General features: G+C 42.5%; 1 protein-coding gene across 2 annotated transcripts in view; it reads right to left on the bottom strand.

Annotated features, from left to right (window-relative positions):
- sfswap (splicing factor SWAP) overlaps positions 1-13,285 on the bottom strand; it is a 115,782-nt gene that overhangs the window by 56,000 nt on the left and 46,497 nt on the right. For both annotated transcript variants that reach the window (XM_080743833.1, XM_080743834.1), the window contains 4 exons: positions 10,642-10,720; positions 9,941-10,047; positions 9,519-9,648; positions 1,691-1,863 (listed from right to left, as the gene is read on the bottom strand). In XM_080743833.1, coding sequence (XP_080599959.1) covers positions 1,691-1,863; positions 9,519-9,648; positions 9,941-10,047; positions 10,642-10,720 — 489 coding nt within the window. The remainder of the gene's footprint in view (positions 1-1,690; positions 1,864-9,518; positions 9,649-9,940; positions 10,048-10,641; positions 10,721-13,285) is intronic.

Below are 13,285 nucleotides of genomic sequence, written 5' to 3'. Positions count from 1 at the left end.
AGCTCCAACTCTGTGTTCACTGTCTGATGGATGATTTGAGCTAATTAACTGCTAGCAGTCGCTCCGGTAGCAGTGCAATGATAAAAGGCAGATATAACAGCAGGAGAAAATGACAACTGATTGACAAATTTTGCCCAAAAGATCAGCTGCAGTCGGCTTTTTTAAATTGTCAAAATGTTAAATGAGGGGGAAAGGAAACTCTGTTTAACCACACGAACCCTGGCATCCCTATTTTGGGCACATGCAAAACAAAAAATAAATAAATCAAGCTTTTTCTAAAACGTGTCATTTTTCAATATATTTTTGCAAGTTCATAGCGTGTCGTGACTAGACGCGTTGTGAGCGTGTATACCCGCTCTTTATTAATTTTGACGAAATAATATCAGCTGAAAATTCAATGGACAGCAGAAATACATGACTGCCAGCGACCACAATAAGTTATTTCCTGGAGTCACTTTGTGGGGTGCATCATGCAATAGCAGCACACAGGCAAAGACACAGGAAGACAAGGAAAGTCATCCAAACATCCACCCACCAACTTCAGGCAGCGTGGAGGCGTGCAGGCTCGGGGGAAAAGCACCAACAACATGCTGACACGCTGCAGAAGAGCCCTTTATACAGTCATGTCATGTCTAGGGCTGTCACGATTACAAATGTAATAACGGTATTTGAAAATGTGTGAAAACCTTTTAACATGGAAACAAGTATGGCAATGGTGTGAAAATAATTGTCAGCCAATCGTCTTTTCGTTCACCGGGGGGGAAAAAATTATAACTCCGATCACCCGTGCTTTAGTTATGATCCGCGGAAAGGGGCATGTTTTGACCAAGAACACATGGCAGGCAGGCTCTATTAGCTCAGTGGTAAAAACGTAATCAACACTTCAATCAATACAGACCCGGGTTCGAATACGGGGTAGGACATGAAAGATACAGAGTTCACAGCTTTATGCACTTGTCTTAAACCCTACTGTATACACTTGTCCCCCTCCTTTTTTCCCTGTACATCTCTTTGCCGGAAATGGCCAATCTACAAACTACAAACATGTCGCAGCACAGCTATTCTTGCCCATTTTATGACATGCCTAGAGTAGGAACACCAGACCAGAGCTCATGTGGTTCAATTTGAGTTTTTCCCAGGGACGTGCTGGCCATTGGGAAAAGCGTGACAACTCCCGAACGGCCGGTCCAGGCCGGGAAATTAGGAAAAAAGTAAACTGTTTGCACAAAAGTAAAAATTAAACTGTTTGCACAAAAGTAGTGAAAACAGCAGATCTACAAGCACACAACGCCTTGCAACTCGAGGCGTTGTGTGCTTGTAGATTGGCTGTTTTCACTAGTTTAAATCATTTTTAAAATGATAAATACAAAACAAACGGTTTTGGACATACAAGGTTTCCACCCGACAACAACGAAATATAACTCATGTAATTGGCCCACTGGCTTGTCACTTGTCATGATCTGAAATGGCAAATCTTTGAGTCGCAGCAGTGCTATAGAGAGAGATCTCTCTCTATATAGCGTGCAATGAGGGCCTCTCCAACTCTTTTTCCCGGGCTGAATCAGGGGCCCAGCATGTCCCTGGTTTTTCCACATAATTCTCGTTTATGGCCACCGTGTACCGATTATGAAAACAACCCCCACAGCCATCCAACCACTCCACGTGCGGTGTGATGTGGTGTCTACTGTACCTCTGCTCTCTTGGCTTCGGGCTCTCCAGTGAGGGGGCCACGGAGGTTCTGGAGGAACAGAGCGGCCTTCCTCTTCCTCTCAGCCTGCAGCTGTTTCTCCTTGGATTCCTTGGAGGCCTGGGCCAGTTTCTCCCTCGCCGCGGCAGCCAGACGGTCCTCCAGCTTCTGCTTGGCTGGGAAGACAATGAAAAAACATGGTTAGAAAAAAAGAGGAAGGCTGGCTGTCTTCTCTCCACACAGCCTCGGCGACTTCTTCTTCTCCTGTTTTTTTCTTTTTCTTTTAACCCATTTAGAATGGGTACACAGTATTATTTTATGCTTTAACTATTGAAAAATAGCAGATATACAAGCTCACAGCGCTGCACCGAGTGCCGCACTGCGAGCTTGTAGATCTGTTATTTTTGAAAAATCTTGAAAATTAGAATTTTGACCCGATTCTATAAGTGTCTTTTGAATCCTTCTAAGGTTTTTTGAAAAACCTATGTTTCTATGTCAGCAATCTGGCCAGCCATCGTCAAAGAAAAGGTCCTTTTCACTTAACTGGAGCTCAGTTAGTCTGTTCTTGAGACACTACTATGTCAGTGGTTCTCAAAGCTTTTCAAGTGAAGGACCCCCAAAAAATGATATTTATTTGGCCACGGACCCGCATCTCAAAATATTTATTTCCAGGGACCACCCAGAAGCAAAATTTGCGTTACAAATGTTCGCTTTAAAAAATACATACAAGTCAAAGATTTGCACACATCTTCACGACTTTTTCAAAAATAGCAGATCTACAAGCTCGCAGCGCGGCACTCGGTGCCGCGTTGTGAGCTTGTATATCTGCTATTTTTCACTGGTTAAAGCATTCAATAATCCTAGGCCTAAAATGGGTTAAGCAACACCTACACGTTCATCTACTTTCTGCTTGGCTGGGCGAGAAGCAGGGGAAGAGCGTGTCCATTATTTTGACAGTTACCGGTATGTGAGAGGGAAACAGCTCGGCTTCAGAGGTTCGAGTAAGTTCTGTGTTACGCGGTTGAGTTTATGATGAGCTCTAACTTTCTCGGGGTGTTTTATTTTTTTCTACTGGAGGGAAGACAAGGACAGAAGAGGAGGAGGAAATGATGATGGAACACGCGGCGACGACAGGTAGAGGAAGGACCACTGACGGACAGGGTGTGGGGGAGTGAACAATATAAAAGGAGGAAAATGTCAAGAGGTAGATTAAGATGGAGCAAAAGTGAGAGATTTGTCAAGGGTGATTGGTACTTAATTGCATGCCGGTGTCACGCGCCAAAAATAGGCTAAAAGGTCACAATGCGCAGCAAAATGCATTGGTGAGCTTAGATCTGACATTTCCGGTGTCCGACACAGCACGCAACCATGTATAAATGATAAATACGTATTATCGTAGGTGGGAGACAGGGGGAGAGAGAAAGGCAGGATGGAGAGAAAAGAAAGAAGAACAAAACACAGAGAGGGAAGCCAGACAAAGAAGGAAAGAGGCAATGAGACAACACATGAGAGAAAACAAGTCATTAAAGTTATTGGTGCGTGTGTGTGTGTGTGTGTGTGTGTGTGTGTGTGTGTGTGTGTGTGTGTGTGTGTGTGTGTGTGTGTGTGTGTGTGTGTGTGTGTGTGTGCACACACACAGCTTTCCCTCCTGGGTTAAAAATAGGGCTGCCTGGTGAAGCGAATCATATTCGAGTCATGAACAATGAAGGCAGAGCGGGGCACAAATCACCACAATTCATGGCACAATGCCAGTTCCGGGTGACAGCATCATGGGTAACATGATGCTGGCAACAAACACATTTAAGGGTGTGCATAGTTGAGCCATGCAGCCAATCAACAGCACTGAGCTTTGACCACCAAAGTGCACCATGTGTCAGATGTAATTATCTTCGCCAGGAGATCATACTTTCGTGTGTGTGTGTGTGTGTGTGTGTGTGTGTGTGTGTGTGTGTGTGTGTGTGTTAGGGCATTCACCAAATATTCGAATATTCGAACATTCGAATATCAAAGTCACTATTCGACGTTGTTCACCGAAGTCGAATATTCGGTTATTTTAATGTTTTTATTGTTTTCTCTTTAAAATTTTTAATTTAAAAAGTTTATAAAGCTTGGCTAGATAGGAAGTCATAAGAATGAGTTGTAAATGTCCCTGGTGGATGAATTTGTTAATGCTCTATACCAGGGGTTCTCAAAACTTTTTAGGCCGTGACCCCCAAAATAAACATATTTGAACTGGGGACCCTGACAAGCACTTGAGATTGTAGTTATTACATTTAATGTGACTCAGTTCCGTAGATAAACGTTGCGAGGCGTTGTGAGCATGTAGATGTAGATCTGCTATTTTCACAATGTTCGCCTCTTGCTTACTTAATATTTGACAGTTTGGCCAGTCCTGTAGAATATTCGACTATTCGAATACTTTGAGGTCGAATAATTCGAATACTAAAAAAAAATCACTATTCGTGAATGCCCTAGTGTGTGTGTGTGTGTGTGTGTGTGTGTGTCTGCAGCTAATCTTGCAAAACTATGAGGCTGATGACCATCATATTTGTTGTTATTTAATATTTTATCTGGAGAACCACAGCTGAATGACACTATAGTAGCATGTTCCAACATACCGTACAAATATATTATTTGCATGCTGGTGTGTGAACAGTGTGATTATTTGAATGAATCATATGCAAATAATGATTTTCTTTCTTTTACAGTTTCATTTGTAAGTTGTTGGTAATTTTCATTACATTTTTGGACGCCAATTAAAATTAGTTTTATTTCCATGCAAATGTCAGCGACAGCCGCAGCCAGAGGCTGTCCACCTGTATGCCCGGTTGTTCACCTTTCCATCCGCCCCATTCTGAATCCCAAGAACACAACCTCCATTCCATCCAGGGATGAACTGATTATAATTTGTAAAGCAATGGTCAAAGGTCACTGTGACACCACAAAACATGTCATACATGCCAATATAGTGATAACTTAGTGATACACCTATTGTACTGTAACACCTTTTATTAACAACTTGGGGGCAAAACTCGTTCAGTAACGAGATACGGCCACTGGAGGTCGCTGTGCCAAAACTCAGTTGTCTCGTCTCTCTCAACGAGACAAAGGGTTAACTTTGTTAACATGCAGCTGCATCCATCCTGTGTATCCTGTTAGAGACGCTGGTGCATATGTCATAACATGACACGCACAGAAGCGAAATGGAGCATCTAGGCTGCATTGATTTCTATTCTATGCTGAAACATAAAAAGGGCTTTATCTCTGAATAAGGTGCAAAGAACGCCAGGGAAGCAGAGATCTGCCTGTTTTCACGGCGACACTTTACCGCGATGGTCGGCCGCGGTTTGGATTTTAGTTTCGCGAGCGTTTGTAAACAAATGGATTATCTTCCTCAATCGTCAGTGGACACTCACGTGCACACGCACGAAGCTTCCGAGGCTCTTCAAAATAAAGCGTAAGTGAACGGCGGCAGCAGCAACAGCTAGAAATGTTAGAAACCTTGGCTTCCGTTGTGTTAAAATCCTTTAAACAGAGGTGTCAATTGGGTATGGCAAGGTATAGCAGCTGACATACCTTGGCTACAAGGAAAATAATATATACTAGTCCTTACCCGTTCAAAGATATGAGCTCTGAAATGATGTGCAGTGTGTGGGTTATGGGATGTGCACTGTGCACACAGTATATGAGGGATGGAAAGTAACTTTAACTGGTGCTTGCATGATAATATGTAGGAGCATCAATGTAAGAAATACCCGTTTCGTTTAATGGCTACAGAGATACTGTGTACCGATCTGCATGATTTTTGGACAAAATCTGTAACAGGGCCAGACAACAGACCCCCCCCCCCCGCCTGCACACACACACACACACACACACACACACACACACACACACACACACACACACACACACACACACACACACACACACACACACACACACACACACACACACACACACACACACACACAGGTTAAACATGTTGCCTCATGCTAGATGCAGAATAGATATGCCTCAAGCTAGATGCAGAATAGATATAGATACACCATAAAAATGCTAATATACAGCATATGATTTGTGAAAGTGACAAACGGGCTTCACAGTTATGTTAGGTGTGTTCATATGCTAATGGTAATGCGATTTCAGATCAATTGCTCCAGCCACTGAGGAGAAACGCTGTGACAGACACTCACTCAGACAGACAGACAGACAGACAGACAGACACTCAGACAGACCGACATTTGGAAAATTATATGTTTGATATACACTTCTTAAAATGAATTCATCATGCCTGTTGCCATACCTTAGCTTTTGCTGAACTGACGCCACTGCCTTTAAAGTCTTCCCTATATACTGTATCATATAACTCTGGACAGACATGGATCTTAAGTGCAACTGGTTGGCAGAGGCATACAACTGAAAATTATCTTTTTTTCTCTTCAAATAAATCTTTGCAAAAGCATGGCCAGAAGGAACACTTTCCTTAGCCACTTAATCCAAAATAATGTAAAGGCAATTGCAATGAACTGCCAGCACCGGGGCTAGGTGTTCTAAATTATTTCCATGGCCAGGATTGATTGAGTAAAAGTAAAAACTAAAATAATGTATAGTTTTGCTTAAAAATTTCCAATACATTTTAAAGCCAATATTGTAGTTTTTTTTTCCTCACACATACTGAAGTTTTACTTTTATTGAGCGGTGGTCACAACGCTCCTATACGTGGCCGTGTGTGTGGGTCTGTCTGTCTCCGTCCGTGTCTGTCTGTATGTAGCCTACAGTACCTTTTATGACCACACATGTTAAGGGAGGGGCGCTGTTGTTCAGGCCAGGCCAGAACAGGCAAGGCACACTCACACACGCACGCACGCACGCACACACACACACGCACAGACTCCACCGCTCAGTTCACACAAGTGTGATTTTTTAATTAGCGAATTGATTTGATTCATCGATTTTTCTCACATTAAGTTTCAGTTAACTCACACACACACACACACACACACACACACACACACACACACACACACACACACACACACACACACACACACACACACACACACACACACACACACACACAGTGTGGATTTGGCCAGTGAGTGACCACAGTAAGTGACCGACCAGTGAGTGTGTGTGCGATCCTTCTCCAGTCCATCAATACACATTAGCTTTGTTCCGTCTTCCATTGATTCCCTGCAACCTAACCAAGTAGCAGCCTGCTGACTGACAGCCAATTCATTCACATATTCATTAGACTGGCCCAGTGTTTGCCTGTCTTCTCCGAGGGCTATCATTACACTACTAGTGTCTTCTGTTGGCCGTGAGGAAACACTACCGTACAAATGATGAGCCTGTCTACAGTATCTGCATAATCTGTGTGACAATACAGGATCAGTTACTTGTAATGTTACAGACAATTATGTGGACGTGACAGAAATAATACATCTTAAATGAGCCAATCGACCGCCTTAAAATTGTATATGTATTTGTTATTGTATTAAAAAAGATTACATCTGACAACAGAGGAAAATTATTCATTTTACAAGGAAAATATTTAATACTGATTGTGAACGTGTGATAGAATTGCTAATTTGTCATATTCAACGCCTTGCAGCACACATGCTTGTCTGAACCTCCAGCAATGTTAAAAATAAAATCTATAAAATAAAACATCTCGTTTGCATGTGCAGTAATTTAACTCATACCCTGCCAAAAAATATGTTTCTATGATAAAAACGTCTTTAAAACGTCTTTTTCACTATGGACCTCCCTGCCAGACGTCTTCTGAACGTCTTTTAAAAAAAAAAAATAAAAAAAAAAAAAAAAAAAAAATTGAAAACATTTTTTTTGAAAAAATTTTTTTTGGACCTCCAACAGTGTACTAGGCATGATCGCGATCGCGAAATTGCATGTTTAACCCCCATACCAACCCCATCTTTCAAACATGGCAGCCATGTTTGTTTACATTTGAAGAAAACATAAGGGCTCCTTTCTCCTGAATGCCTGAACGGATTTCCAAGCGGATTTTTTTGTTTGAAAGCTGTGAAAAGCATGCACATGCATAGTGCATGATCTGTGCACGAATGTGTGCACCAGCGTGCACACTATTTTTTTAACCCTTTGTTGGCGAACCGGCAATATAAGAGGTCATCCCACTTTAAATATGGCACCGACTGAGTTAATTGACGGGCTATTAATCTAAATATGTCAATTAATCATATTCTAACCTATAGACCAAGACAATAAAATGCCAGGGCTTATGTGGTTAAAGAAATTAAGTGTGTGTCTTTTATAGTGTGGTATAATGCTACTTGGAACGTGTAGACACTCTGTATGTGAGTGTGTATGTGTGTGCGTACACACTCTTCTCTGCATTTCTTGCTGAAAAATCCTTTTCCCCCACATCAACGGTGGCAGCTAGAGCTTTGCAACCAAGTGGCTGAGGAAAGTGTTGCACTGTAACAGCATCACAATTGCGTTATGTATGAATCCCTAAGTGTATTACTTTCCCCGCCTTGCGCGCAAGCCTATATGCATGCTAAATATTATGAACGAGTGCCTGGTGTCCATGAATACATTTATCACTCTACCACCAAGAAGCAGCGGGGTTCTGCGTGTGTGCGTGAGTGACAGAGAGAGAGAGACAGACAGACAGACAGACAGACAGACAGACAGACAGACAGACAGACAGAGACAGAGAGAGAGAATAAAAGCATGCATCTCTATGAGGTCTCTGAGAGAAATATGACTGCCGCTTACTGTTCTACAACACTTTGTCCTTCCGGGAATTTACACCCTCCTGCCGGGATGATTTACAATTTGTGCCCATTGGACTTATCCGTCCCCTCGCTTTCCCCCCTCCCCCCAACTCCTGGCTTCCTGTAAAGGAAGGCCATGCCAGATGATTTGATTGAGATGTGTATGTGTGTGCGTGCATGCGTGCGTGCAAGCAAGCGTGCACGCTTGTCTCCCAGCGGCTGTACTTAGATACTGAAAGGTCCCTTTAATTATAGAACACGCCTGTTGGGTAGGTAGGCAGATAGATGAAAGGAGAGGGGAAATGGAGACAGTGAGGACAGTGAGACAGGGGGAAGAGCTATTGGATCACAGACATTACAGACACACAGGAGTCTGACCATTTTAACACACAGATGGCAGTAGTGAGACCTACTGTGGATGGGAGACTCAAGCCCCTTTCCCACTTGCACATAAAGCCATTAATCCACTGGCAATGTTCCATATTGGCGTAATGTGGGGGGGACACGAGCCAATGTCGATTTCCGTAAAACTTTGTTTTGTAAATGTACTCACTACTCGATCTAGCACCATTTAATCACTTGATTAGTGTGTGAATCAATTTCCGATTTCCATAACATGATGATGTTGTGTTCTCGGTTACGGGAATATGTGTATCTGAGATTTTCCATGCGGTAGAAGAAAAATAAAACACCCTCTTCGTCCCAACTGCGATTTATATTTGTCCCAAATTATCATTCCCAAATGCCTAGTTTTATATTTTTTTAGAACTCTCTCGCACTGTATCCTTTAGAGTCATGTAATGTGGGATCAGACAGAACCTCTCCATTTTTCCAGCAACGTTATGGATTCCATGTGGGAAAGGGGTTTGACACTACAATAACCTAATACGGATAAACATAGCTAAGTACTATGATTGGCAGATTTGTCTAGTAAGAATTCATTCCACATGTATAGCCTAAACATAAGGAGAAAATGTGCCAATGATGACTGTCCATTGCCGTGCAAACCCTGCTGGTGTCAATTCACAATAGTGACTACAAATGATTAATCACAACAACTGTGGCGTTACCTTGTTTTGCCTCCAACTCCTCCAGACTGAGGGTGGGTTTCTTCTCTTCTGGCGCCGGGATTGTAAAAGACTCCTTGTCAATCATCTGAGCCCCGCCAATGATAGCCTCCAGTCCTTCCTCACCTAACAGCTTCATGTAAAACATTAATGTTAGTCATTTTAGGGCATTTAAAGATAGTCATTGATACTATACAAAGGACATCTCTGTTCAGGAAAGGCAAAAGTAAGATTTGTGGGGCACCGAAACTTTCAAAAGGTAGCAATGGCTAATTACATTCATTTTATAGTTTAATGCCCAATACGGGTCTGAATGTCACGTATAAACAAATGGCAATGGGGGGAAACGTAAACAAAAGGTTCAAGCAAAATGAAAGCGGAAAATCGTTAAAGCACTCATGAAAGTTAAAGGAAATAAACCAAACCTTGTCTTCATCCGAGTCATCATCCAATCGAACTCGATTGTTCCTCTCCAGAGGCAACATGTCGTTTTCTTTAGCCTTTATAGCGAAACAGATTGGAGCAAAGACGGCTGGAGAGACAGAAAGAGAAGGACATAATTGAATAGGGAGAGAGACAAGACAGAAAAAAAGGACAAAAATCGGAGAAAACATAGGAAACTAGAAGCAGTGCTCTTCCGAGCACAGGTCTCCACCAGGCCACACAAATCGGCCTGTTATAGCGCCACCATGAGGCTGATTTAAAAAATGTGGGGCAGAGGTTCTGAATTAGCATCCAGGGAGTGTGTGTGCTCAGTTTGGCAGCGATCGGGCCAACGGCGCCGGAGATTAGCTGGTAACAACCAGGCCACACAAATCGGCCTGTTATAGCGCCACCATGAGGCTGATTTGAAAAATGTGGGGCAGAGGTTCTAGATTGGCATCCAGGGAGTGTGTGTGCTCAGTTTGGCAGCGATCGGGCCAACGGTGACTGAGATTAGCTGCTCACAAACTGCGAGGACGCACGGACGCACGCAAGGACGCACGGACGGACGGACGGACGGACGGACGGACGGACGGACGGACGGAGGGGAAAACATACTCTCCCTCAGCCTTCGGCTGGTGGAGACAAAAACAAACATGCAAACAAATCATTGGATTATCGACCACTAAACCACGAGGCATACCTTTCATTATCTTGGCATCCTTTACATCCGCGTCTAACGGTTCTTTCTCAGCATCGCCTGAACCGTCATGAGTCTCTCTCTGAATGGAGGAATACAATAAAAATGGACAAAAAGAGAAAAAAACACAAGGTCAGTAAGGGAGGGTTCTTAGCACCTGACATGAGACAGATAGATAAATAGTAACATATCGTCGTTGTCGGGAGGAAACCCTGTATGTCCAAAATGTATGTCCTTTTTTGTTATTATTCTAAAAACGATTTAAAATAGTGAAAATTGCCGAACTACAAGCACACAACGCCTCGCAATGCGAAGCATTGTGTGCTTGTAGATCTGCTATTCTTACTACTTTTGTGCGATTCTTTTGTACGATGTAGGGCTTTAATTTACTAAATAAAACATACAGTAATGTGAAACTTGAAGATACGAGGTTTCTGCCCGAGAGTGAAGATATTTATGTGTCGTCCACTAGAAATGATTTAGCCTGGAGCTGGAGATCAGGGCTGTAGCTCAGTAGACCCAAATTACTTTTTTTACTGATGTTGATTTCAGTTAGCCTGGCATGGCCAGACAAATATCACTGCATAGACATTAGTCTAGAAACTCTGTGTGGAAACCTGCATTTCCAAAGTCCAAATAAAAAAAAGGCCTCAAGTGATAAACATTTGCATACTGGGCCCTGATTGGCCCCTCACTACTTCGGAAGGAGTGAAATCCAATCACAACTGAGCGGTGCCAGACCAAATCAGCTGAGGGCATTTTTCTTTTTTTTGGCAATAGCAGATTTGTCTGGTTTACATTTCAGTCACTGTCTATTCTACATTATCAATTAGCGAACCATTAGGTTTCAGAAGACATACTGTAGTGCTTGGGAACAAGCTGGTTTCTAGACACTATGGGGGCCTACTTGAATTTCTACTATGAGCGTTTTCATTGAGGGAGAAATGCAATGGTAGGGCTGTTTAGACAGGGCACTGTCACACAGACAGACAGAAACGCACGCACGCACGCGCACACACACACACACGCACACACACACACACGCACGCACGCACGCACGCACACAGACACAACCCTATCGTCTCTTTCTCTGCATCTCAGGTCTTATTGACATGCGGAATGCATCTTTCAGGCAAGAGCAGACCACATCCACATTGGGGGGACAGGCCATGTTATGCATACATAATAATACATAATGTCTTCTCTGTTCAACACACACACAATTAAAGTGGCACTGGGAATGCTGCTCCCCCACCCTTTCACACACAGCTAACAGTTGGCGCAGATGTGACCTGGGTACGAGAACTCAATATTAATACACACAAGAAACATAATGTAGTCTGATGTCTGACAGGTTATTTGGCTCCTGACAGGGTGTGTGTATACAAAAACACACAAATGCTCACATACAGCAAAGTCAAATCTATGAGCAGAAAAAGGCTATTCAGGGATGTGACGGAAACAGTTTAGTCCCAACAAGTTGTATTCCAACAAACATTAGTATATTTTCTCAATGTATATTTTGGTACTAATGATTCAGTCCATTAGCATTGTCATGATCCACTGCCATGCCCTTGTGATGGTAGGTATTCTACTTTAGTGATCTACTATGCTATGTTTTAGATCTAATCCAGTGGTTCTCAAATTTGTTGGGCTTCAGTACACTTTTTCCTGATCATATGAATCCAAGTACCCCTTTAATCGACAACATTTTGAATAGAAAATACTGATCAAAAGTCATTATGACATTATGTCAATATGTTGAAAATAAAAGTAAATAGCCTGTTTTCTATTCAATAACAGTAAAAAAAACTAAACTTAACTTGGTTTAAAGCTTTACGGAGCAGCACATTCAGATACATTTGTCGTTGTTTTATCATTAAACATACGAGTAAGACTCCCTAATCGGGAGATAAGCAACCGTCAGGTCACCAGTGTAAAGTCGCACCAAGCGTGCACGTTTTCACTTTGGCTCTTCAAAATAAAAGTGCCCGCCTATGGGAAGAAATCGTGGCAATCTATTGCTGGGATCACTTCAAAATAAAAAAGGCACAAAATGTGTTAAAAAGGTCTTAAAAGTAATTAAATTGTAGCTTGTAGTTTCACAATATTTATCTGTGGAATGTAATGCCTACAAATCCAAGTGCCAGGGTGGGGGATCCACAGTTCAATTAATAAGGGGGTCGCAACCAGAAAGGTTTGGGAATCCTTGGCCAACGCAATGCGCTGTGAGCTTGTATTTTAAATGAAGACATTTAGTGTAAAGCAATAACAGGAGAGCCTTGTATAGAGGCCTCTGGGGACTCCGGTCAACTAAGTACAGGGTTTAAGTGGTTAAGATTGTCTGAAGTCCCTCCCCTCTTTTCTATTAATGACACTGTCAGAGATGAATCATACATGTCATATTTGTAATATAACATAATTGTGCACTTACATTCTAGCTATCAAATCGGTTTGATTCTAATGTGTTCAATGTAGACACGTGGGATAGCATTGCACTGGATGTCTGCTACAGCTAGATTTCTTTTACCAAGGACCTCCAACACACACACACACACACACACACACACACACACACACACACACACACACACACACACACACACACACACACACACACACACACACACACACACACACACACACA

Source organism: Nannobrachium achirus (genome assembly GCF_963921795.1).
Source record: "Nannobrachium achirus genome assembly, chromosome: 15".
Lineage (NCBI taxonomy): Eukaryota > Metazoa > Chordata > Actinopteri > Myctophiformes > Myctophidae > Nannobrachium > Nannobrachium achirus.
Note: the sequence above shows the minus strand (reverse complement) of the source record. Positions and strands in the feature narration are given on the sequence as shown.